The 23,727-nt window shown below is 45.5% G+C and overlaps 2 protein-coding genes across 3 annotated transcripts in view; both read left to right on the top strand.

Annotated features, from left to right (window-relative positions):
- The window catches only part of LOC137524104 (zinc finger protein 605-like), a 125,579-nt gene that overhangs the window by 52,751 nt on the left and 49,101 nt on the right, over nucleotides 1-23,727 (top strand). The gene's annotated exons all lie outside the window — the stretch shown is intronic.
- LOC137524105 (zinc finger protein 300-like) lies at nucleotides 4,087-23,705 on the top strand. Of its 2 annotated transcripts, none has more exons than XM_068243615.1 (3): nucleotides 4,087-4,141; nucleotides 10,238-10,579; nucleotides 20,541-23,705. In XM_068243615.1, the coding sequence occupies exons 2-3, from the start codon at nucleotides 10,276-10,278 to the stop codon at nucleotides 21,575-21,577; spliced, it is 1,341 nt and encodes a 446-aa protein (XP_068099716.1). In that variant the 5' UTR covers nucleotides 4,087-4,141; nucleotides 10,238-10,275; the 3' UTR covers nucleotides 21,578-23,705. The 2 variants fall into 2 exon arrangements, with proteins under 2 accessions (XP_068099716.1, XP_068099715.1); XM_068243614.1 differs by lacking the exon at nucleotides 4,087-4,141 and adding an exon at nucleotides 5,004-5,045.

Genomic DNA, 23,727 nt, shown 5'->3' with positions numbered 1-23,727 from the left:
AGGGGGTGACAGGGGGTGATTGATGGGTGATAGGTGATTGGCAGGTGATTGATAGGTGATCAGTGGGTTATTACAGGGAAGAACAGATGTAATTAATGCACTGGTGAATTGATAAGGGGGGGTCAGAGGGCAATCTGAGCGTGTGGGCTGGTGATTGGGTGCCCGCAAGGGGCAGATTAGGGTCTGATCTGATAGGTAAAAGTGACAGGTGGTGATAGGGGGTGATTGATGGGTGATTGATGGGTAATTAATGGGTGTGGGAGGAGAGAATAGATGTAAACAATGGATTTGGGAGGTGATCTGATGTCGGATCTGCGGGCGATCTATTGGTGTGGGGGGGGGGGGGGTGATCAGATTGCCCGCAAGGGGCAGGTTAGGGGCTGATTGATGGGTGGCAGTGACAGGGGGTGATTGATGGGTGATTGACAGGCGATTGACAGGTGATTGACAGGTGATCAGGGGGGATAGAAGCATACAGTACATGGGGGGGGGGTCTGGGGGGGGCTAAAAAAAAAAATAGCGTTGACAGATAGTGACAGGGAGTGATTGATGGGTGATTAGGGGGGTGATTGGGTGCAAACAGGGGTCTGGGGGGTGGGCAGGGGGGGGGGTCTGATGGGTGCTGTGGGCGATCTGGGGCAGGGGGGGTAAAAAATCAGTGTGCTTGGTGCAGACTAGGGTGGCTGCAGCCTGCCCTGGTGGTCCCTCGGACACTGGGACCACCAGGGCAGGAGGCAGCCTGTATAATACACTTTGTAAACATTACAAAGTGTATTATACACTTTGTATGCGGCGATCGTCGGGTTAACATCCCGCCGGCGCTTCCGTATGGCCGGCGGGATGTTGCGGCGGGTGAGCGGCGCCAGGCGGAGGCGGAGGATCGCGTCACGGATGACGCAATCGCTCCGCCCATGCCCCTACAAGGACCGCCGCCAATTGTCAATACGGCGGTCCTTGCGGGGTGCACTTCCCGGCCGCCAATTGTACATACGGCGGTCGGGAAGTGGTTAATTCCCTTAGGACCCGAGGATGCATGCCATCCGGGCCAGGTGCCTTGTCTATTTTTAATTTATTTAGTCTTGCCTTCACTTCTTCCTGCGTTAAGTATTTAATATTACAGTTAGAAGATTGAGACTCTTCTGCCTCTGTAGTTTGCAACAGTGCTGTTTCTTTTGTGAAGACAGAAGCAAAGAAAGCATTTAATAACTCTGCCTTACCTTGGTCATCCACCATTGAGTTCCCATCCTCATCCTTTAGGAGTCCTATACAGTCAACCTTTCTTTTTTTAGAGTTAATGTACTTGTAAAACTTTTTTGGGTTAGATTTGATATCCTTAGCGATTTGTTTTTCAGCTTCAATCTTTGCCTGCCTGATTTCTTTTTTACAATTTTTATTGCACTCCTTATAATTGCTTAGTGCAGCCTCGGTCCCCTCCTGTTTTAAGACCTTATAGGCATTCTTTTTCCTCTTCATTTTATCTTTAACCTTTCTATTCATCCATAGAGGCCTTTTTTTATTCCTAGACATTTTGTTTCCATATGGGATATACATACTACAGTATTGATTGAGTATAAGTTTAAAAGCTTGCCATTTCCCTTCAGTGTCTTCCCCTTGTAGTACATTATCCCAGTTCACCAAACTTAGTGCCTGCCTAATTTGAGTGAACTTTGCTTTTCTAAAATTCATAGTTTTAGTGGTCCCGCTGCCCCGTGGCCTATCAGTCATCAGATCAAACGTTATCATGTTGTGATCACTATTTCCCAAATGTTCTTGAACCTGCACATTTGATACATTATCTGGTCTATTAGAAATGATCAGATCCAGTAACGCATGCCCCCTAGTTGGTTCAGTTACCATTTGAGTCAAGTAATTGTCCTGTAGTGCTGCCAGAAATCTGCTGCTTTTACCAGAATGGGTAGCCTCAATACTCCAGTCAATGTCTGGAAAGTTGAAGTCGCCCATAATTATGACCTCATTTTTACCTGCAGCTTTTTCAATCTGCTGTAGTAATCGCAGTTCTGCAGCTTCATTAATAAGAGGTGGCCTGTAGCATACCCCAATAAGCAATTGGCAACTTTTATTTCCACCATGAATATTTACCCAAACGGACTCCACATCTTCGCAATCTTCCTCCATCTCATCGTTGAGGACAGCTGTAAGAGAATTCTTAACAAAGAGACAAACCCCTCCACCTTTTTTCCCTGTTCTATCCCTCCTAAACACATTGTATCCTTTTAAATTAGCTATCCAGTCATGGCTTTCATCCATCCATGTCTCGGTTATTCCCACAATGTCATAGCCTTTGTCATTCAGAATGAACTCTAGTTCGTCTATTTTATTTGCAAGGCTCCGAGCATTGGTTACCATGCACTTTATATTTTTACCACCACATTTACCAATTTTGTTTACATGAAATTGGCTACTTGAATTTTTACCAACCTCCTTAATCTTTACACTGTCCCCACCCCCCTCTCCACCCTCCATAATGATAGGTTCCCACTGTCTTTTTACCTCATCTTGTCTACGTATTGAGACTTTATCCTCCCGCCTCCCCCCAGATCCTAGTTTAAAATCTCCTCCAACCGTTTAGCCATCTTCTCCCCCAATGCAGCTGCACCCTCCCCATTAAGGTGCAGCCCCTTCATCTTTCCGAGAAGACTTGTGATGTTTTGAAGAAGTTTGAGAATGTTGTTTCCCATCTTTCTTAGGTCTAGAGGGGCTAAAAGGAATACTAATTAGTATTCACGTAGCCAAGACCCTCCTTTTTTTTTTTTTTTAAATACCTGTGAGCTTCTCGCCGATCTTTTGTTCGACCCATTTTTCAGGTAAAGAAAAATTGCTGCAATAGAGAAAAAAGAAAAAATAGTAAGAATAAAACAAAGAAATGAAATGTATAGAAAAGAAAAAGATCTGGAAAAAAATAACATATTTAAACCTGATTTCAGATATGTATGTATTCAATTTGTCCACTGGAGGGAGTATGTCAGCTTCCACTGTAGCAGCTCTGACAGGAGCTCAGTAAAAAGCACCTGTCAGGCTGAAAGACGGCTGTTTAAAGAGGAGCTGTTAGGTATAAGGTCTCAGAGAAAATAAACACATATATCAGTAGCTAAATATTGGCTGTACTTACATTACATATGCATTTCACTGTCCATGTTTGTACTTCACATAATTTTTATATAGTATTTGCAGAGAATGATGCTCCTGACAGCTCATGGCAGGTTCCATGTTTGTCTGTCTCCTATGAAGCCAAATGTGTCGTCATGTCCTGCCTGCTTCCTGATGATTCCACTCAGAAAAAAAGCTCCTAATGAATAACAGTACTGTGCAGTGAATATTAATTAGCCATGTGGCTAGGAACAATAGCGGACTCCTGCAGTGTACTCTGCCTGGAGATTTATCAGTGCTGTTAGCTGGACATGCAGTTGTAACTTGAGCCTACTTCTCACTAGCAGCCGAGGGGAGGGCCCCAGAATGCTTTGCTGTATGGTATGCGTCCTCTCGTCCTTTTTATGGGGTTGGGAATACAGAGCCTTGCTGTCAGCACACATCAAACGTAAGAGAGATTTTTAACTTCAGTAGTGCCTTTTTGACTTCCTTCTAAACTGTTTAACACAGGAGAATAGAGGTTTAAATTAGCTTTTGCAGCCTGACAGTTACTCTTTAAATAGAGCAGAGATAACTGGGCATGCTCAGAGCGAGCTGCCCACAACAAAGATGACTGCTGCTACAGAAAGAAAGGGCAAAGAGGAGGAGCCCAAGGTGGAAGTAGAAATTCCACCCTAGTCTCGTGCGCGCGAGAGAGAGAGAGCGTGCTAGCAGCAGAGCCAGCGTCTGGGTTGCCACCTCATTCCTTTAAATACCGCCACATATGAATTATACAGGTTCTGGGGCTACTCACACATAATCAGTGCCTAAATTGCATCTAACTAGCCACAAGGCATGTATAATTCATATGTGCCGGTATTTAAAGGGATGAGGTGGCAACCCTAGCCAGCGTCCAGCTGCCTCCTCACCCGGCGTCCACCGAGAAGGACCTCGCCTGCATACCGGGCAGAGTGGCAGGCACTTCGCCGCTCGCCTGCTGACACCTTACACACGGCTGAACCGCCGCACAGAAGAAAATAGGGAAGAAAGAAAGGTAGGAGAGAAAAAAAAAACTAAACATAAACTTTTTTGCAGCCATGTGACTGTTCTGCATTAGCAGACATTGCACTTCGGCGGAACTATTCACTTCCGCAGCCCACAAACATGCATTTAGCACATATAGGGGCCTTCCCCAGGGAAAGGGATAAACCCTGGGGGACCTGGATAAGAAGGGGGAAAAAAGTGATATAAATAGTGTCCATAGAGAGGGGAGGACAAAGAAAAAAGAATGGTAGGTCAGGTAACCAAACAAAGACTTATAGTTATGGTGTCCAATAAGGGTTGAGGGGCGGTGCCTAACCCATAGTATGCTGCCATGGAAGCACCAGGGAATATATATATATATATATATATATATATATATATATATATATATATACATATACATATATCAAAACACATGCATATTTCGCCATAGGAAAGCATTATATTAAAACTGCACTATGTGGAAGATCCAATATGTACGATTTTAAAATGGTTCAAAAAAGAGGCAAAAAAATTTGTTCTGCAGCCCATACAGTTTTACTGAGTTTGATTTTGCGCTTGTTTTCTGCTATGTGGATGTAGCAAAATACATTGAAATTGGGAATGTTCAACCTGTGAAATGTCCAACAGGCATACATGTGCTAGTAATGATAATAGATGGTGATGAAGATGTAGATGAGGGAGTTGTGCTGTGATTGATAATTAAAAATAATAATAATAATAAATAGTAATCAAAGGCTGACTGCAGGTTTTGCCACAAAAGGAACTTGTAGTTAGCTTATTCACCACAAGGTGTCGATCTCACCTCTCCCACGTGGAACGCACAGAAAGGAGGAGATTAATACAAAGACAGGAAGTGATGTAACAGCAGGAAGAGAAGTTGCAGGAGGTGAGAGAACCCGCGGCTGGAGGAGGTAATTGTGTGAATCTTGTTATATATGGAGCGGAGCAGAGCAGAGGTTTGGGGTGGGCATGCTTTGTTACAGAGGAGGACATAGTACACCTGTCACTATCCTGATCATCCCCCTTGATGAGACTTATATATAACTGCTGTGACTTGTTTGCCAGTTTTCTATTGCTCCCCCTACATGTACCATAGATTATCGGTCGGATCTCACCTTCCTAGTAATAATTCAGTCACATCACAGAGAAGATATATATTGAATATAGCCATGTCCCTCAGTGCTGGCATTTACCCTTGCAGGCCCCCCAACCATCCCAAATCCTGTGGGACTGTCCTGATTTGGGGGGCCATCCCGCTATCCCACGCTGCCCCTCCCCCCCCCCCCTTGTGTCCCGCCGGCTGGGCAGAGAGCGGAAAAAGAATGATCAAGGAGTATGGTAGCCAGATGTGCCCACTCCCTTGGCATACATATGCTTAAAGCAGTAGGATCAGCCATACTATGCCAGGGAAAAAAACACATATATAAGTAGATAAATACTTGATCTACTTACATAACACATGTATTATACTGTCCACGTTTTGATTTCAGTGAATGTTATATAGTAAATGATGAGAATTCTGTTCCTGGAGGGGGCCATGTCTTTTGTCCACAGTTAAGGCTAACTCGTGATGTCATTTCTGCCCTTTACTTTTTTTCTTGTCTCCTCCAATCGCTGAGTCGCCTCAGCCTTGCTTGTAAACACAAGTGAGTAGGGGATTAGGTTTCAGATAAGGAGCTGGCAGGGAAATAAAGGGAAGAGGAGGACTAGATTAAAGATAAAAAGAACCCCCAGCATGCAATTCTTTGGCACAGACTACTAAAGGGCCAGTGCTCCTTAAGTATGTGATAACTCCAAATCATAACAGCAGAAAAAGTTTTGAAAGTTTTGAATGCAGCATTAGCATCTTTATCACTTAATACACTCAGACCAGTTGCTGTTGAAATTTGATTTTTATGGTGACGATACCGCTTTAAGCTACGGCGTTAAATACTATTACCCCTCCATGTCGTGGTTAGTGGTGAAAGATGTAATTCAGCTTCCAGCTATTGCTGGTTGCCAAATTACAGTGTTTTTATAGCTGTATATAAAGATGTAACAGTGCCTAAATCTCTGGCGTTGTTTTTACAGAGCTCCATAAACCCCCCCCCCCCCCCCTGTATGGAAGCCAGGTATAGGTGTTACCAGTATAAGTAGCCAGGTATAGGTGTAGCCAGTAATAGGTGGATGCAGTATAGGTAGCCAGGAATAGGTGTAGCCAGTAATAGGTGGCTGAAGTATAGGTAGCCACGGATAGGTTTAGCCAGTAATAGGTGGCCACAGTATAGGTGGCGAGGGATAGGTGTAGCCAGTAATAGGTGGCCACAGTATAGGTAGCCAGGGGTAGGTGTAGCCAGTAATAGGTGACCATAGTACAGGTAGCCAGGGATAGGTGTAGCTAGTAATAGGTGACCGTAGTACAGGTAGCCAGGGATAGGTGTAGCCAGTAATAGGTGGCTGAAGTATAGGTAGCCAGGTATAAGTGTAGCCAGTAATAGGTGGCTTAAGTATAGGTAGCCACGGATAGGTGTAGCCAGTAATAGGTGGCCACAGTATAGGTAGCGAGGGATAGATGTAGCCAGTAATAGGTGACAGTAGTACAGGTAGCCAGGGATAAGTGTAGCCAGTAATACGTGGGCTCAGTATAGGTAGCCAGGGATAGGTATAGCTAGTAATAGGTGTCCGCAGTATAGGTAGCCTTGGATAGGTGTAGCCAGTAATAGGTGGCCGCAGTATAAGTCAGGGATAGTCATACCGGTATACCACGGCAACCCTAGGGCACATCTGCCTTGTTAACTTGGGGAGGAAGACTACTTGATGCACCTGGCATTTGAAACCCTTCAACACATTATTTGGCCTGAGGAAGTGGGCAGAGACCCACGAAACGCGTTGCCTGTGCTTATTTGAAATCTCTATATATAATAGAGTAAGTGCCTCAACCTTCAAGCAAGAAGAAGAAGTAGCGCCCTGCACCCAGGGCCGGTCCAAGCAAGAAGAAGGGACTGGTCCAAGCAAGAAGAAGAAGTAGTGTCATATCAAACCAAGGGCAAAGAGGGATAATTTGCATATTCAGTAGCAGTGCATTTGCGTGCGCAATTTGTCGTGATCGCGGACTTTTGCGTGCGCAAAGTGCCACGATTCGCGGCATATTGTGCGCGCAAAAGGCCGCGATCGCGCAAATCGCGGCACTTTGCGCGCGCAAAAGTCCGCGAATGGTAATTCGCGTGCTAACTGTTTAGCACACCCGTGCTAAACAGTTTGCACCGCTTTGTGAATCAGGCCCATAGGCTTGCTTGACTTACCAAGGGTGAAAAGTAATAATTTGCATATTTAGTAGCGGTGCATTGTGGGTAACCACAAATATTCACTTATAGCTGAATTATTGCAGATTTTCTTCTGTTTTAGGAAGCCAAATTACACCAAGCTTTGATTTTTTTAGTAGAAGGTCTTTTTGGTCCCTTCTATCCCCCTATACATTCCGAGAGGTTTGGGTCATCCTGAGCTGCTTGGTTACTCTGTTGTACTGGTCCAAGCCCTATCTCATACAGCCATATCAATTGTTGCCATGTACAGATGAGGACCAAAAGTCTGAAACAGGCTGTCACATGTGGGTTTGATATGGCTGTGTAAAATTTAAAGCTATAGGCTTGCTATACACCAGTGGTTCTGGATGCTTGCTTGGGTTACTAAGGGTGAAAAGGAATAATTGGCATATTTAGAAGCAGTGCATTGTGGGTAACCACAAATGTTCACTTATAGCTTAATTATTGCAGATTTCCTTCTGTTTTAAAAAGGCAAATTACACCAATACAGTGGGCGGCATTGCAGGAAGTGACAACAGTGGAACGCACGCTGGAACACGGAAGAGGTGAGGCATCCCCGCCCGCTGCCTCTTACTAATAGTGGCGGCTGCTACTGTGCTTAAAGGGAAGGTTCAAGCAAAATAAAGAATTGAGTTTCACTTACCTGGGGCTTCTACCAGCTTCATGCAGCCATCCTGTGCCCTCGTAGTCACTCACTGCTGCTCCAGTCCCCCGCTGGCAGCTTGCCGACCTCGGAGGTCGGCGGGACGCATTGCGTACATTTTTACGCATTCCTGCTAGTGCAGGAACATTAACACATACATTTTTACGCATTACTGGTTCAATGCGTAAAAATATACGCATTGAACCAGTAATGCGTAAAAATGTATGTGTTAATGTTCCTGCACTAGCGGTAATGCGTAAAAATGTACGCAATGCGTCCTGTCGACCTCCGAGGTCGGCAAGCTGGCGGCAGGGGACTGGAGCAACAGTGAGTGACTACGAGGGCACAGGATGGCTGCATGAAGCTGGTAGAAGCCCCAGGTAAGTGAAACTCATTTTTTAATTTTGCTTGGACATTCCCTTTAAGCAGGAGGGGGAGCGCACATGGGGGACCCAGGTGAGGGGGGGGGGGGTTTCCTGCTGAGCTTAAGCTGGAGGGGGAGTGCACATGGGGGACCCAGTTGAGGGGGGGTCCGACCCCTCTCCCCGCCGCTGTGCCCAATACCCCCTTCCTGCCCTCTACCCCCTTATGCGGCGTATGCTACGCCGCGGGTCGGCTAGTACATTGTATTTATATATATGAATTTGTCATTATTGAGGTAAGTCACCTCCCCTTTATTCTCTTTTATTTGTTTTGAACTCAGTTTTATACTCTCCTGGGTGCCTCTTAATGCCTTTATGATGGCTTCCCAAGCCTTCCAGATATTAGCCATCCACCAGACCAGTCACCAGTCAGACCACCCCTTGAGCTCCATTGCTATGTTATCAATGGCTGGAGTGACATGTGATGAGATGTCTGAATTCTATACCGACATAAGGGGTGAATGTTTAGTGATATGAAGGGTGTGAGCAGGAATCCAGGCGCATGCATCTCTATGGAGAGAGCTTGCAGGGAGTAGTAGTTTTATTGTTAGGGTAGTCTGCCTTTATTCCTAAGAATGATACAAAGTATCTATGTGGGGGGGTTAGTTTACATAATTGCCCCTTAGGGAGGGAGACATACAGAATAATATAATCTGTGAATAGTGCAGAGCTCTGATTGGCTGATCTTGTATGCCAGGGAATACTGAGCCCATAAGATCCTCGTGGAGCAGCTCCCACCTCCAGCTAGTGTCTCACACGTATGCACACTCTCTGTGTTACCTTATCTCTGGATTTCCCTCACTTCTTGTGCTGTCAGAGGTGTTTCATGTTTATCCCAGCCGTTATTGAAGGCAGGCCGGTATCTCTTCCCTGTGAAAGAGGACACTTTCCCTGATAGCTTTTCCCAGCAGCTGTTCATAGCAACGGTCAGGAATGCCTGCAGCTAATAATATGTTGTGCAATGGAGTTATCGTGATTAGTGGAGGTCTCAGGGAGGGAGGTCCTGAAGGAGCAGGATCTGTGCATTGCATCCATTTTCAGCAGATGAGACAGGTGCACCATATGACTGTATCCATTGTTTCTCTGATGAGAAGAAGCCAGTGTGCAGTCAGGAGCCACTGGTGTTGGGTGGCCCACAGTGGGTGAGGTTGGAGTGTACATAAAATTGATGGTGGGGTCACAGCTAGGTGGGTGGAGCCAGGTAACAAGGGGCATGACTGGTAGGACAGACAGAGAAGATGGAGGTTGCAGCTGCAGAGTGGTTGGGAGACCTTCTTCTTCTGTCCTGGTATTTGGCACTGTCCCAGCTGGGAGATTTGTTGCTATGGCTCTTGGAAGGTTTGGGGTTAGTAGGTGATGGGCAGGTAGGGTCAGTATACGTAGCTGCAGTCCCATCTGCCCAGTTCATCAGCTGCCAGAGCCATAAGTAATGATAATTCATAACTAATTAGCTGCAGGCCTCAGCTCTTATCTTCCTATATCTCCAGCTGTTCTCTCTTCACATCCTCATCCATCTACCGCTGCCGGCATTGCTGTAACCTCCCAGGAATGTGTGCATGGAGAGGAGGAGAGAAGCACCAGATGATGAGCAAGGCACACTGGGAGAGGACTGTGGTACTGAATGTGCAGATACCACAGCTTATGGGATATTATCACCCCCTAGCAATGTATGTTCTTTTCTGTGCATTGAATATTATTACTGATATCTTACACCTATAATTTGTTATCAATTTCAGAACTGAGATCTGATCTTAAAGAGCAAATTACGTATGTGATGAGTGATCAACTGTCTATGGAGGAGGGTGGCATGATGGAGACAATGAAAGAAGAAGAAGGAGATACCTATGTGATGAGTGATCAGCAGTCTATGGAGGAGAGTGGCATGATGGGGACAATTAAAAAGGAAGAAGGAGAGACCTATGTGATGAGTGATCAGCAGTCTATGGAGGAGGGTGGTATGATGGAGAAAATTAAGGAGGAAAAAGGAGATGCCTATGTGAGGAGTGATCAGCAGTCTATGGAGGAGAGTGACATGATGAGGGCTAGTGAAGAGGACATTATTACTGGCATGAGCATTGGTAAGTGATAAATGTATCTCCTTTTAATGTCCAGTGCATATAAGCTGTGTGCTCTACATGTTGTCAGTATACAGGAGTCGAGTCTGAGGAAGGCTTCATAGCTGAAAGCTTACTCCTTTTCTTCTAAATTAGCCAATAAATGGTATCGTCCTGATTCAAAACTTTTTGCTTTCACTAGTGCAATAAGCTAACTCTCTAACTGAATGACAAAGCTAACAATGAGTAAGCTAACTCTCTAACTGAACCACTAAACTATTAATCACAGGTTCAGTGAGTCTCAAATGAGCACAAATCTATCACAAAATTCAAATACACAGCACTGCTCTCTCCAGCACAACCTCTCACACAGTGCTGAGTAACAGCAAGGAGATAATCCAAGATGGCATCCGCCTTATACAGGGAAGGTTGTGGCCAGAGCTCTGCTCATTCCTATTGGTTGCTAGGGACATTCTGATAAAAAAAAATGCACTTCCGTAATGGAAAGTTTTAATTACAGCTGATTACACTCGTAGTCAGAATTTGTAATCGCGGCGGATTACGGATTATAACTACGGTGCTGTAGGCTGCAATTACGACTTGTCATTACAGATAGCCATAAATTACAGGTCATTACAACCAACACTACCTGGGACAGAGGAGGGGGCAGAAAGGAGTTAGACTGGCCTCCCCTTAACCCCCTGGGGGCCGTACCGCCAACAACAGGCCCTCGGGGATTACTGCTTTAGTACACGGTAATCCCTGTCTGGCAGACGACCAAGCAGGAAGTGACGCTCTCTTCCTTTTGGTGAAGCAATCACGTGCTCAGACGCACATTGCTTAAATACGCTTCCACGCATGTGCAGCACTTCAAAATGTGGCGGTCAGTTTAAAAACACGTGCGTCTCCATAGACTTACATGACTTCTGGTCCGCCACAAGAGCCGCATGGTAACGTAGGTATGCACTTGCGTCGTGGACGCGACAAAAACATCACTTCCGTCGCATTGTGCCGCACCACGTCGGTATGGAAGACCCCATAGACTAACATTGCCCTAGCGGTAGGCTGCGGTGGAAATGTGGCACCGTGCTGTGCCAGTGTGAAAGGGCCCTCAGGCATCTGTAGTGAGGTGCACCCTGCTGCCGACTGCATGGTCCAACAACCAGGATACACATTCCACTACATGCTGGTGGGGCTGGGATGGCAGTCCTGGTAACATAATGGATGCTGGGGATCCACCATTGTGGCACCAAACAGCACATCAGCTGGTGGAAGGGGGCACATTCCCCAGCTGATAGGGCAGGAGCTGTTGGGGCAACAATCTTGCCAGGAGCCCATTGTTGCGGATCACTGTTGGGTCAGTTGGGGCGAGAGGCCTCTTCCATGCAATCATTTCGGGGAGAGAGGCCTGGCGCTGGGTGACAAACTGGGGGGAGGAGACAGCTGATGAGGTCTGGATGCTGCTTCCAGCCTGGTGTGCAGAGGGGGTTGGCGTGCAGTGGGACTGGGCAGGCTGCACATGATGCACAGAGTGATGGATAGAGGAAGACGAGAGGGGCCTCTTGCTGCTGCTTCTCCTCCTGACACACTCTGTCCACTGCTGCCCTGTACATTCCTGCCACTCTTTAATAAATCCCACTGTACCATGTGATGGATTTTGAGGTGAGACATAATGCCCGGTGTCTCCAACTTGGTGCCCGCTTACCCTCTGCTCACCGGTACACCAAAGAGGTTGCAGACCGTGCAGGACTCATCCTCACTATTAATGGTGAAGCAGCCCCATGCTGAGGATGACCGCAACACAATCCTGCTAGTTGTAGCTGGCTGTTGCCCAGCATGGGACTAGGTGCTCACAGATGGGGTGGGTGCTCCTGGGTTTGGCTCTGCTGCTGCCTACCCTACCATTGGAGTCCATGCCCCTAGTCCATGCTTCTAGACTGCACCTGATGCACCATCCTGACTGATTGATGCTTGACTGATAAACCATCACTGCTGCCTGTAGGTGAACCAGTTGGCATCCACGATCGGTCGCCCACCTCATCATCAAAAGACAAATCATCCCCAAACAGAGTGACCTGGGAACTGGACAGACAAGGTGCATTTAGTGATAGGCCCTCCACCTGGCCATGAAAAAACGGGCCATTTCCTTCACCACAGTCCCCACCAGGTCTTGGGAGTTTGGTCCCATTGTCTCCTCGAGGGCGTCTCCCCACATTCTGCCTCAAATACAATCCACCATAGTGGCTGCTGCTGCTGGCCAATGGTGCACTGCACAGATCAGGGGGGTTTGCCTGCTGCTGCCAACCACCACCTCGTCCTCTCCTTGCACAGGTTGTGGATGTGACGGGTGGGCCTTGCCTGCTGACATCCAGACAAGGACCCGCCTCATCCACCATCATTCCACCTGCAGCTTGGAGTGTCATCACCCTTGCTGTGCTTCGTTGTGAACAAACATATAAGGGGGAAAACACTAGAAATTTATTGGGGCAGCTCAGGGATTTGGGGGCTTGGGGAACAGAAAAAAAACATTAATTGTGAAAGAGCAAGTTGTGTGAACGCTCTCTAACTAAAACTAAACACAGGTTCTTCTTCAAAAATTTTGACTAAAAAAATTACAAACTAAAATTAAAAGAATGAAAGTGAACTACACTAACGCTCCCTCACTGTCACTACACTCCTAAACAAACTATCTCTCTGACACACTACAGCTAACATCGCTCACTCACTAGTCACTCACTACACCAGGGCTGGATTTAAGCCCAGGCCAAGGCCTAGGGTGACACAGGAGCAAAGGCAGTTGGCCAGTGGGCTGTAAATGTGCAGTTTGCAATTGAATTTTCAGTTGCAAGCTTGCAGTGCAGGGAGAGATCAGGTGAGCGTGTGACCGCAGAACTCTCCTGCTGTTGCCTGTGGCTGGCTGTGTAGTGTGTGTGGCTGCTTGCCAGACCCGGTCTGTGGCTGCCCGCCTTGCTTCATTGTTTCAGTACTTCATAATAGCTGCAGGCAACCGGAACTGGCTGGTCTTTTGGGCAGAGAGTCACTCTCCAGATGTTTCCCCCCTCCCTCCCTCCACATAGCAGCACCGCCAGTCACTCACCTCTCTGCTCTCCTCCAGCGCCAAAGCTTCCTCTTCCCTTCCTCCGTCAACAGCTGCCGCTGTGCATCTCTTTCTGCAGCTGGTGTTTCCTATTGTAATTCACCAATAATGTGCCAACAAGCCACATGTGAGAGATGCTGGCTGAAGAAATAGATGCACAGTGGCGGCTAATGATGGCAATGAGGGGAAGAGGAAGCCTCGGCGCTGGTGGCAGGCGGAGAGGTTAGTGACTGGCGGTGCTGCTGTGGTGGGAGCTGTACTGAGATGTGGATGGGACTACCAGGCTACCTAAGCTTCTAGGGGGGAGGGAGGGGAAACATCCGGCCATCTATACTACAGAGATGGGGGGAACATCTGGCTATCTATACTACAAGGGGGAGGGAAGAATCATCTGGCCATCTATACTACAAGGGGGGGGGGGAGAGGCATCTGGCCAGCTATCCTATAAGGGGGAGGGGGGAAACATTGCCCATCTACACTACAAGGGGGAGAGAAGAAACATTGCCCATCTACACTACAAGGAGGGGGAAACATCTGGCCATCTATACTACAATGGGGCGGGGGACATCTGGCCATCTATACTGCAAGGGGGAGGGGAAACATCTGGCCATCTATACTACAAGGAGAGGGGAAAACACAGATTCCTCCTATACTACAAGGATGGGGAAACATCTGGCCATCTATACTACAAGGGGAATGAAGAAACATCTGGCCATCTATACTACAAGGGGAGAGGAACATCTGGCCATCTATACTACAAGGGGGAGGGAAGAAACATCTGCCCATCTATACTACAGGAGGAAGGGGAAACATCTAGCCATCTATACTACAAGGAGGGGGGGGGGGAGAAATATCTTGCCTTCTATACTACAAGGGGGAGGGAAGAAACATCTGCCCATCTATACTACAAGGAGGGGGCATCTGGCCATCTATACTACAAAGGAGAGGGAAGAAACATCTGTCCATCTATACTACAAGGAGGGGGGGAAACATCTGGCCATCTATACTACAAGGGGAGGGAATAAACATCTGGCTAGCTATCCTACAAGAGGGAGGGAAGAACATCTGGCCATCTATACTACAAGGGGGTGGGAAGGGGAAACATCTGGCTATCTATTCTACAAGCGGGAGGGAAGAAACATCTGGCCATCTATACTACAAGGAGAGGGGAGGGGAAAAACACAGATTCCTCCTATACTACAAGGAGGGGGGAAACATCTGGCCATCTATCCTACAAGGGGAATGAAGAAACATCTGGCCATCTATACTACAAAGGGGGGGAAGGAGACATCTGGCAATCTATACTACAAGGGGGAGGAAAGAAACATCTGCCCATCTATACTACAGGAGGAAGGGCAAACATCTGCCCATGTATACTACAAGTGGGGGGGGGGGGGGGGCATCTGGCCATCTATACTACAAGGGGGAAGGGAAGAAACATCTGGCCATCTATTCAACAAGGGGAGGGGGAACATCTGGCCATCTATACTACAAAGGGGAGGGAAGAAACATCTGGCCATCTATACTACAAGGAGGTGGGGGTGTTTCTGGCTACCTGTGCTGCAAGTGGGGGGGCATCTGGCTTCCTGTCATGCTGTTGGACGGGGGAGCAGTTGACTAACTATACTGAAGAGGGGGGTTATCTACCTACCAATGCTGAAGAGGAGGGGGTGGGGATGTTGGAGGAGATGTTGTTGGTCAGGGGGCGGCTGGTGACAGTACAGATCCGGCCCTGCACTACACTACAATCTGCCTCTGCTCTCTCTATCACACTACAGCACACCCTCTCTCACTGTCACTAGGCCTCTCTACACTCACATCTGACTTTCTGCTCTATCACACTAACTTCAGCAAACTCCTCCTTCTCACTCACTAGTGCACTACAATCTGTCTGTCTACTCACTCCTCTCTCACTCACTATCTCACAAGTCACCAGATTCTGTCACACAACTCAATCCACACACAACTGATTCTCTGCAGCACAATGCAGCGCACTGTCTCCCTCAATATCCTCCTCCTCGCTGAGCCCACAAAATGGCTGACAGTCTCACCTCTCTTATATACAAGAGGGGAGGGATAGCCTGTGATAGGTAGCTAGGATCTGGTTGCTAGGGCCTATAATTGCTCCGGATTGGTAGAGAATCTGATTGGCCGGTTAATGCTGCTACATTTAATGTAAGCTATAATTGTGGATGTACTCATAACTTGCACATTTCCACATGTAAACCGCAGTACACTGATTGGCCTGAGATGACCGTGGTGTTCCGCTTTCCACAGTAATTTTCTGAAATTGTTACTCCAATCACAGGACTGGGAAATACTCAGTAGTATTGGACCAATCAGAGAGTGCGGAGGCATCCCGCGGGGTTCCCATTTCCACAGAAATATTCTGCATTCTCTGATTGGTCCGATGCTTCTGAGCTCAGTGATTGGCTGACATTTCCGAGTTGCTGTAATGCGGCATTCTGACATTGCAGCGTTTCTGTTTAGGAAATTGGCGTTCTGATGGAAATGTCAGCCCATCACCAGTCACAGTTTCCTTATTTGCTTAATTGGGAATAAGAGAGAGAAACATGTACATTACACGGGGCATATGAGTGACACGAGGACACAGCGGTAATAAGAATGTGGAGGTGACACCACATTGCTCTACAAACATAACACAGATCTCTTGCTATAAGTACATATAGGTCTGTTGTCACCAGGGCTGAGGAGTCGGAGTCGGGGCAATTTTGGGTGCCTGGAGTTGGAGTCGGGAAAAAATGCACCGACTCCTAATGAATTTGCAACTGTAATTAAAATAGAAAATATGATAAAAATGTTCTATTTCTCAGATAATAGTCATTAAAAATAATGTATATATACAGTAATAGCTGTGCTTAGTCCACAAAAATGAAATAAACCAATCAAAATTAGTTACTTGTGCTGCTTCAATAAAGCAGTCCCCGTATTTTTAAGGTCAGATATACATATCTGATTGTGACTGTACAGTATATATGATGTGTACACAGAAATCTCTGTAAAAATTCTGTATTGATGCTGATTTATGCAAATGAATGCACTCCCTTTGCTCATGAAATCAAATAATTTGATATGTTGTTAAAATTTGGTTTGGTGACTACAAATTAAAGGGTACCTGAGACGGATGAAAAGTAAAGTTTTATACATACCTGGGGCTTCCTCCAGCCCCCTTCAGGCCAATCAGTCCCTCGCTGTCCTCCACCACCCGGATCTTCTGCTATGAGTCCCGGTAATTCAGCCAGTCAGCGCAGTCCAGCCACGTGCCGCTCCCACAGCCAGGAACATGCTGCACAGGTGTAGTACGCTCCCGGCGGCGGAGTGTGTGCATGCGCACTACACCTGACTGGCTCAAATACCTGGACTCATAGCAGAAGATCCAGGTGGTGGAGGAGGACAACGAGGAACTGATTATCCTGAAGGCGGCTGGAGGAAGCCCCAGGTATGTATAAAACTTTAATTTCATCTGTCTCAGGTTTACTTTGTTACACAGTAGTACTATACTCTACATATGCACTCCCCACAGAGCTGCAGGGAATCCACTGAGAATGTTGTGCACATTGAACACAGAGGTGTTGTCTGTCACCCATAAACCTTGTTCAGATTGTGCATGAAGAATGTGTAATAGAGGAAGAATCTCCTCATTCCCCTGCAGAGTACCTGCACATCACTCTTACATGTACCCACACTTACATTGCCTAGGGCCTGATAGATGTTCTTTGTTCCGGTTTGTACCTTTTACAAGTACTCTTACCAAGGACTAGTTTTAGTCTAAAGGGAATAAATATAGTAGTCTACATATCCTTCTCACTTCAGTTGTCTTGTAAAATTCCTAAGCGTTGGCAGTTAAGAGACAAATTTCATGTTACATACTTTTAATCAACAAAATTGTAATATGCAAATTAGAGGAGTCGGAGTCGGTGGAATCCTAAACTGAGGAGTCGGAAGTCGGTGGATTTTTGGACCGACTCCACAGCCCTGGTTGTCACAGGAGTAACACATTGCTGTGTGTCTAGGTTACAAAAAGTGGGCGGAGCCAAAAATAAAGTTCACTAAGAAAATATAAACTGCAGCCATTCTTACACTGTTACTGGCAGGGTTCTCAAACTTTGCACAGCTGGTCACTGGGTGAATGGGATGAATATTCAAGAGAGTGGGTGGAGCCTACAACAGCCAATTAAAATTCACCTGTTGATTTTTAAAGGGAATATTTACATTGCTGCCATTCTTATACTGTTAATAGCAGATGCTTCAAACCTGGTACTGTTAGTCACTGGGTGACTGGGGTTCAAATTCAGAAAGGGGGTGGAGCCACAAACAGCCAATAAGATTTGTTTAATTTCAATGGGAATATACAAATTATTGATACGAAAAGCCCAAAGCTCATAAACTTGGTCATTGAGTGACTGTATGTCAAGGTTAGAAAAAGTGGGCGGAGCCAACAACTACATTTTTTCCAGGGGAAAATATAAACTGCAGCCATTCTTACACTGTTAATGGCAGGGTTCCCAAACTTGACACAGTGGGCCACTGGGTGAATGGGATTAATATTCAGAAATGTGGGTGGAGCCAACAACAGCCAATCAAATTTCACCTATTGATTTTCAAGGGGAATATTTACATTGCTACCATTCTTACACTGTTAATGGCAGAGGCCTCTTACCTGATAGGTGACTGGGGTCCAAATTCATGCCGGCTGTGTATATGGTGCAATACATCATAGGCTGCTCTTTTTAGTGGGGACAATGGGGGATTTGTATGCATTTATCAATAAATAAAGATTGTTTTTTGAGACTTCAGTGGATTTTTTGGTGTACACTGTTAATGGCAGGGTTTTCAAACGTGGCACAGTTGGTCACTGGGTGACTGGGATTAATATACGGAAATGTAGGTGGAGCCTACAAGAGCCAATCAAAATTTTCAAGGTGAATATTGAAACTACTACCATTCTTACACTGTTAATTGCAGAGGCCTCAAACCTGCTACAGTCAGTCATTAAGTGACTGGGGTTCAAATTCACCAAAGGGGCGGAGCCACAAACAGCCAGATTTCTTAACTGGATAAACTCCTTCCATTAGCATTATTTTTATGTCAGGAACCCGAAAGCTCACAAACTTGGTCATTGAGTAGTGGGTGGAGTCAGAAACAGATTTTTTTTTTTTTGGGGGGGGGGAATTGTAAACTGCAGCCCTTCTTCACTGTTAATAGCAGGGTTCTAAAACTTTGCACAGTTGGTCACTGGGTGACTGGGATTAATATTCAGAAAAGTGGGTGGGGACTAAAAAAGCCACTCAAAATTCACCTGTTGATTTTCAAGGGGCATATTAAAATAGCTGTCATTCTTGCACTGTTAATGGCACAAGCCTCAAACCTGGTACAGTTGGTTATTGGGTGACTGGGGTTCAAATTCAGAAAAGGGGACAGAGCCACAAACAGCCAATCAGATTTGTTTCATTTCATGACAAAATACAAATTATTGATGCCAAGGACCCCACAACTCACAAACTTGGTCATTGAGTAATTGTGTGTAATTTAGCGTTAGAAAAAGTGGGCGGAGCCAACAGCAGTCAAATACATACACAGACAAAGCATGGTCATCAGTGGGTGGAGACAAATACAAATTTCATTGGGAAAATGTAAACTGCAGCCTGTTAATGGCAGGGTTCTTAAACTTTGCACAGTTGGTCACTGGGTGACTGGGTTAATTATTTAGAAAAGTGGGTGAAGCCTACAAAAGTGAATCAAACTTCACCTATTGCTTTTCAAGGGGAATATTTAATTGCTACCATTCTTGCACTGTTAATGGCACAGGCCTCAAACCTGGTACAGTTGGTCATTGGGTGACTGGGGTTCAAATTCAGAAAAGGGTGTGGAGCCACAAACAGCCAATCAGATTTTTTCATTTCAATGCAAATTATTGATACCAAAGACCGCAAAGCTCACAAACTTGGTCAGTGAGTAATTGTGTGTTAGGGTTAGAAAAAGTATGCAGAGCCAACACCAGCCAAATACATACCTGAGAAATGTCGGGCAATCAGCTAGTTATATTATATTTTTGCTCTTAGGAAGCCTAAAAATGTAACATAGACGAGGTGGAAACAGGAAAACAGGTGAAAATCCTTTGTGAATTATGCCTATTGTTGCATTTACGTTTTGGAAATCGGCGTTCTGATGGAAATGTCAGACCATCCCCAGTCTCAGTTTCCTTATTTGCTTAATTGGGAATAAGAGAGAGAAACATGTACATTACACGGGGCATATGAGTGACACGAGGACACAGCGGTAATAAGAATGTGGAAGTGACACCACATTGCTCTACAAACATAACACAGATCTCTTGCTATAAGTACATATAGGTCTGTTGTCACAGGAGTAACACATTGCTTCCACTGTCTCATCAAGCTCTACATTCACTGCTGCTCAATGTATGGCCAATGCTTTAGGTGTGGGAGGGGTCAGTGATATGCAAATACCTCTGACGTGTATGCAAATGTCATGCAGATTGTATGCAGATGATCAGATTGGTCAGGAAATGCATTTAATTGGCTGAACTCCCAGCTACATAATATTTTCATGCAAGCCAAAGTTGTAGTCATGTGATCGGCCGCCTGTAATGAGCTCCACCTTCTGCAGTTCTCAGTCAGGCTGATAACTTGTGATAGTCAGTGGCATGCCAATAACTCTGAGATGGTGCAAACTGTATGCTAATTTTATGTAAAGTTATGCAGCTGCTGCATCTGCTCCATTTCCAGTCTGCACAAACTTTGCCTCAGCTTGGAATTATCAGCAGCTCACTGACCATCCCTAATGATAATTATTCTTCCCCTCAGAATTCTCTAACAGGAAGTGATGATGTTTCTCTATTTGCAGCGCAGAGTCCCGGCATCAGGAACCTCTCAGAGACTCGTCTCTCTGTATCCACAGACTGTACAACGGATGATGATGTCACTGGACAAGAGTCTCCTGCAGATATCCTGGTTACCCCAAATATTCCCCCAGACCCCCCTCAACTGTATAATCCTAAGGGGCCTCATACCCAGCACAGCTCTTCCCTTGCTGGAGGGTCTCATTCCTATTCCACACGCGGGAAATGTTTTTTGAGGAAATCAAATCTAGGCCTACGCAAGAGAACTCACACTGGAGAGAAGCCCTATTCATGTGCTGAGTGTGGGAAATGTTTTGTACGGAAATCAGAGCTTGTCAATCATGAGAGAACTCACACTGGTGAGAAGCCGTATTCATGTGCTGAGTGTGGGAAATGTTTTGTAAAGAAATGTAGTCTACTAAGGCATGAGAGATCTCACACTGGAGAGAAGCCTTATTCATGTGCTGAGTGTGGGAAATGTTTTTTACGGAAAGCAGTGCTTGTCATTCATGAGAGAACTCACACTGGTGAGAAGCCTTATTCATGTGCCGAGTGTAGGAAATGTTTTGTACAGAAATCAGACCTTGTCATTCATGAGAGATCTCACACTGGTGTGAAGCCGTATTCATGTGCTGAGTGTGGGAAATGTTTTATACGGAAATCAGACCTTGTCAGTCATGAGAGATTTCACAGTGGTGTGAAGCCCTATTCATGTGCTGAGTGTGGGAAATGTTTTGCACAGAAATCAAATCTTGTCACCCATGAGAGATTTCACACTGGTGAGAAGCTGTATTCGTGTGCTGAGTGTGGGAAATGTTTTGTACATAAATCACATCTTGTCACCCATGAGAGATCTCACACTGGTGAGAAGCCCTATTCATGTGCTGAGTGTAGGAAATGTTTTGTACGGAAAGCACATCTTGTCATCCATGAGAGATCTCACACTGGTGAGAAGCCATATTCATGTGCTGAGTGTGGGAAATGTTTTGTACGGAAATCATATCTTCTCAGGCATCAGAAATCTCACACGGCTGGTAAGTAAGAGTCAGTGAAACATAACTTCACCTTTAGTGAACCTGAACTGGCCGCAGCATACTGCTCTCCATCTCCCCAACACAGCTGGAAGTCAGGAGTATGGAGAGTGGAGTGCAGCGGCCAATAACAGGCTTGTTCAGTTCCGCTTATCCCTCTCGCATCGCTGGTGAGAAGTAGTGATGGTCAAGTAAATGCAAATAATGTCGAGTTGATGGAAATTTATGCAAATTTTTGTGCAGCTTGAACATGAACCAATTAAATCCTGTTGAGATAAAAGTCGATTGGTTGATTGGCATAAATGTGCATCAACTCGAAGTTATTTGCATCTACTTGACCGTCACTAGTGAGAAGCTCTATTACTGCACTGAGTGTGGGAAATGTTTTGGTTGTGGTTTATTTCTTGCTAGACGCACCTGGCAGCATATTATACAGAGTCCCGGGGCTCTTTCATGCTGCTCAGTGCATTGGTTTGTAATAAATTATTTAATGCCGCGAGAGCGAGCGTTTAATAAACAGGTGGAGCTATAGGGATGGACGGAGTCTTGATCTCCGCCCTGCCGATCTCCGGATTTAGCGTCTATGTATCCAAGGCAACGGGCTCTCATGAGGAGGAAGTGATGCAACCGGAAGGGGCGGGGCATACACCCCGCCTTAATCCTGGAAGTTCACGAGGTCCTCTTTCAGTGGCATGTAGCATGACCAAACGTCAGGAGACGCGAAACGGCCGTCGCTCGCCACCTCTGTGCCTATCACCCACCTCCTTCCCACTGACCAGTCACAGTATGGACACGTAAGATCCACACAAGCTGTTCAATATTTGTGTTTGGCTATGCACGCTGATGCGATGTGTTGTACATTTGGACTGTAACACTGCCACCTTTGTGGAAATAAAGCCTTGGATGGAAGGTGCATGCCCCTGTGATCCTTGTGATATGTATTTGAACTGTTCCTTCTTACTAGAAGCGGAGCACACATCCAGTGACAGTTAGTCCTAGTTGCAGGTGCTGCCACAGTGGTCAGTGAGGATTGTTACCTGTGTTCATCGCTCACTATATGGGATGTGCCGCACCATAAACCTTTGTTCTACCTAGCCACACATTTAATGCATTAAAGTCCCTGAGCTGAGGTGGGATGATGGGATAAACATGGGTACATACAGTACTAAGCCTAATTAGTAATTGGTTGTGTTCATCTTCTATGTATTCCATTTCAAGTGTTAAAGATGTAATTTAACCACTTAAAGTGGACCCAAACTAAAAATACAAGATTTCAGAAATAAAATCTATTTTCTAAATTATAATAATAAATAGCAGCCTTTTTTCAGCTGCATGATGACAAATATAAAATATTTTACATTTATTGGAGAAACCCCTCCCTTCCTTTCATATTGCCGGCAAATAATCCGGCAAACTGGTGAAGTAGATGGTGTCCAGCAAAGGAGGAATTGCTAATGGCTGCCACCTGTATAACCCTAGCTATGAAAAGAGGAGGGTGAAAAGCATGCACTGAAATGCTCATAGGCTTGAAAGAGTGTTTATATTTGTATGTGTCAGAGAGGTGCAACTAAATATTTTGAATACAAAAAATGTTTGGTTTGGGTCCACTTTAAGCCTGAGGGTTGTTTATTTTTTGCATTTAAGGAACTTTCACCTCCCATTCATTTGCCAATAACTTTATCACTACTCATCACAATGAATTGGTCTATATCTTGTTTTTTCCACCACCAATTAAGCTTTCTTTGGGTGATACATTTTGCTAAGAATTATATAGTTACATAGTTATTTGGGTTGAAAAAACACATACGTCCATCAAGTTCAACCAGAGAACAAAGTACAACTCCAGCCTGCTCCCTCACATATCACTGCTGATCCAGAGGAAGGCGAAAAAACACTTACAAGGCATGGTCCAATTAGCCTCGAAAGGGAAAAAATTTCTTCCCGACCCCAGATGGCAATCAGATAAAATCCCTGGATCAACATCATTAGGCATTACCTAGTAATTATTTTATTCTAAATCCATTTTAACAGGAATATTAAGAAAGAAATGGAAAAAAATCATTATTTGTCAGTTTTTGGCCATTATAGTTTAAAATTAATTCATGCTACCATATTTAAAACCCACGTTTTTTATTTGCCCATTTGTCCCGCCTATTACACC

This window comes from Hyperolius riggenbachi, chromosome 7 (assembly GCF_040937935.1).
Source record: "Hyperolius riggenbachi isolate aHypRig1 chromosome 7, aHypRig1.pri, whole genome shotgun sequence".
Taxonomy (NCBI): Eukaryota; Metazoa; Chordata; class Amphibia; order Anura; family Hyperoliidae; genus Hyperolius; species Hyperolius riggenbachi.
The sequence above is the reverse complement of the archived record's forward strand: the minus strand, read 5'-3'. Positions and strand labels throughout refer to the sequence as shown.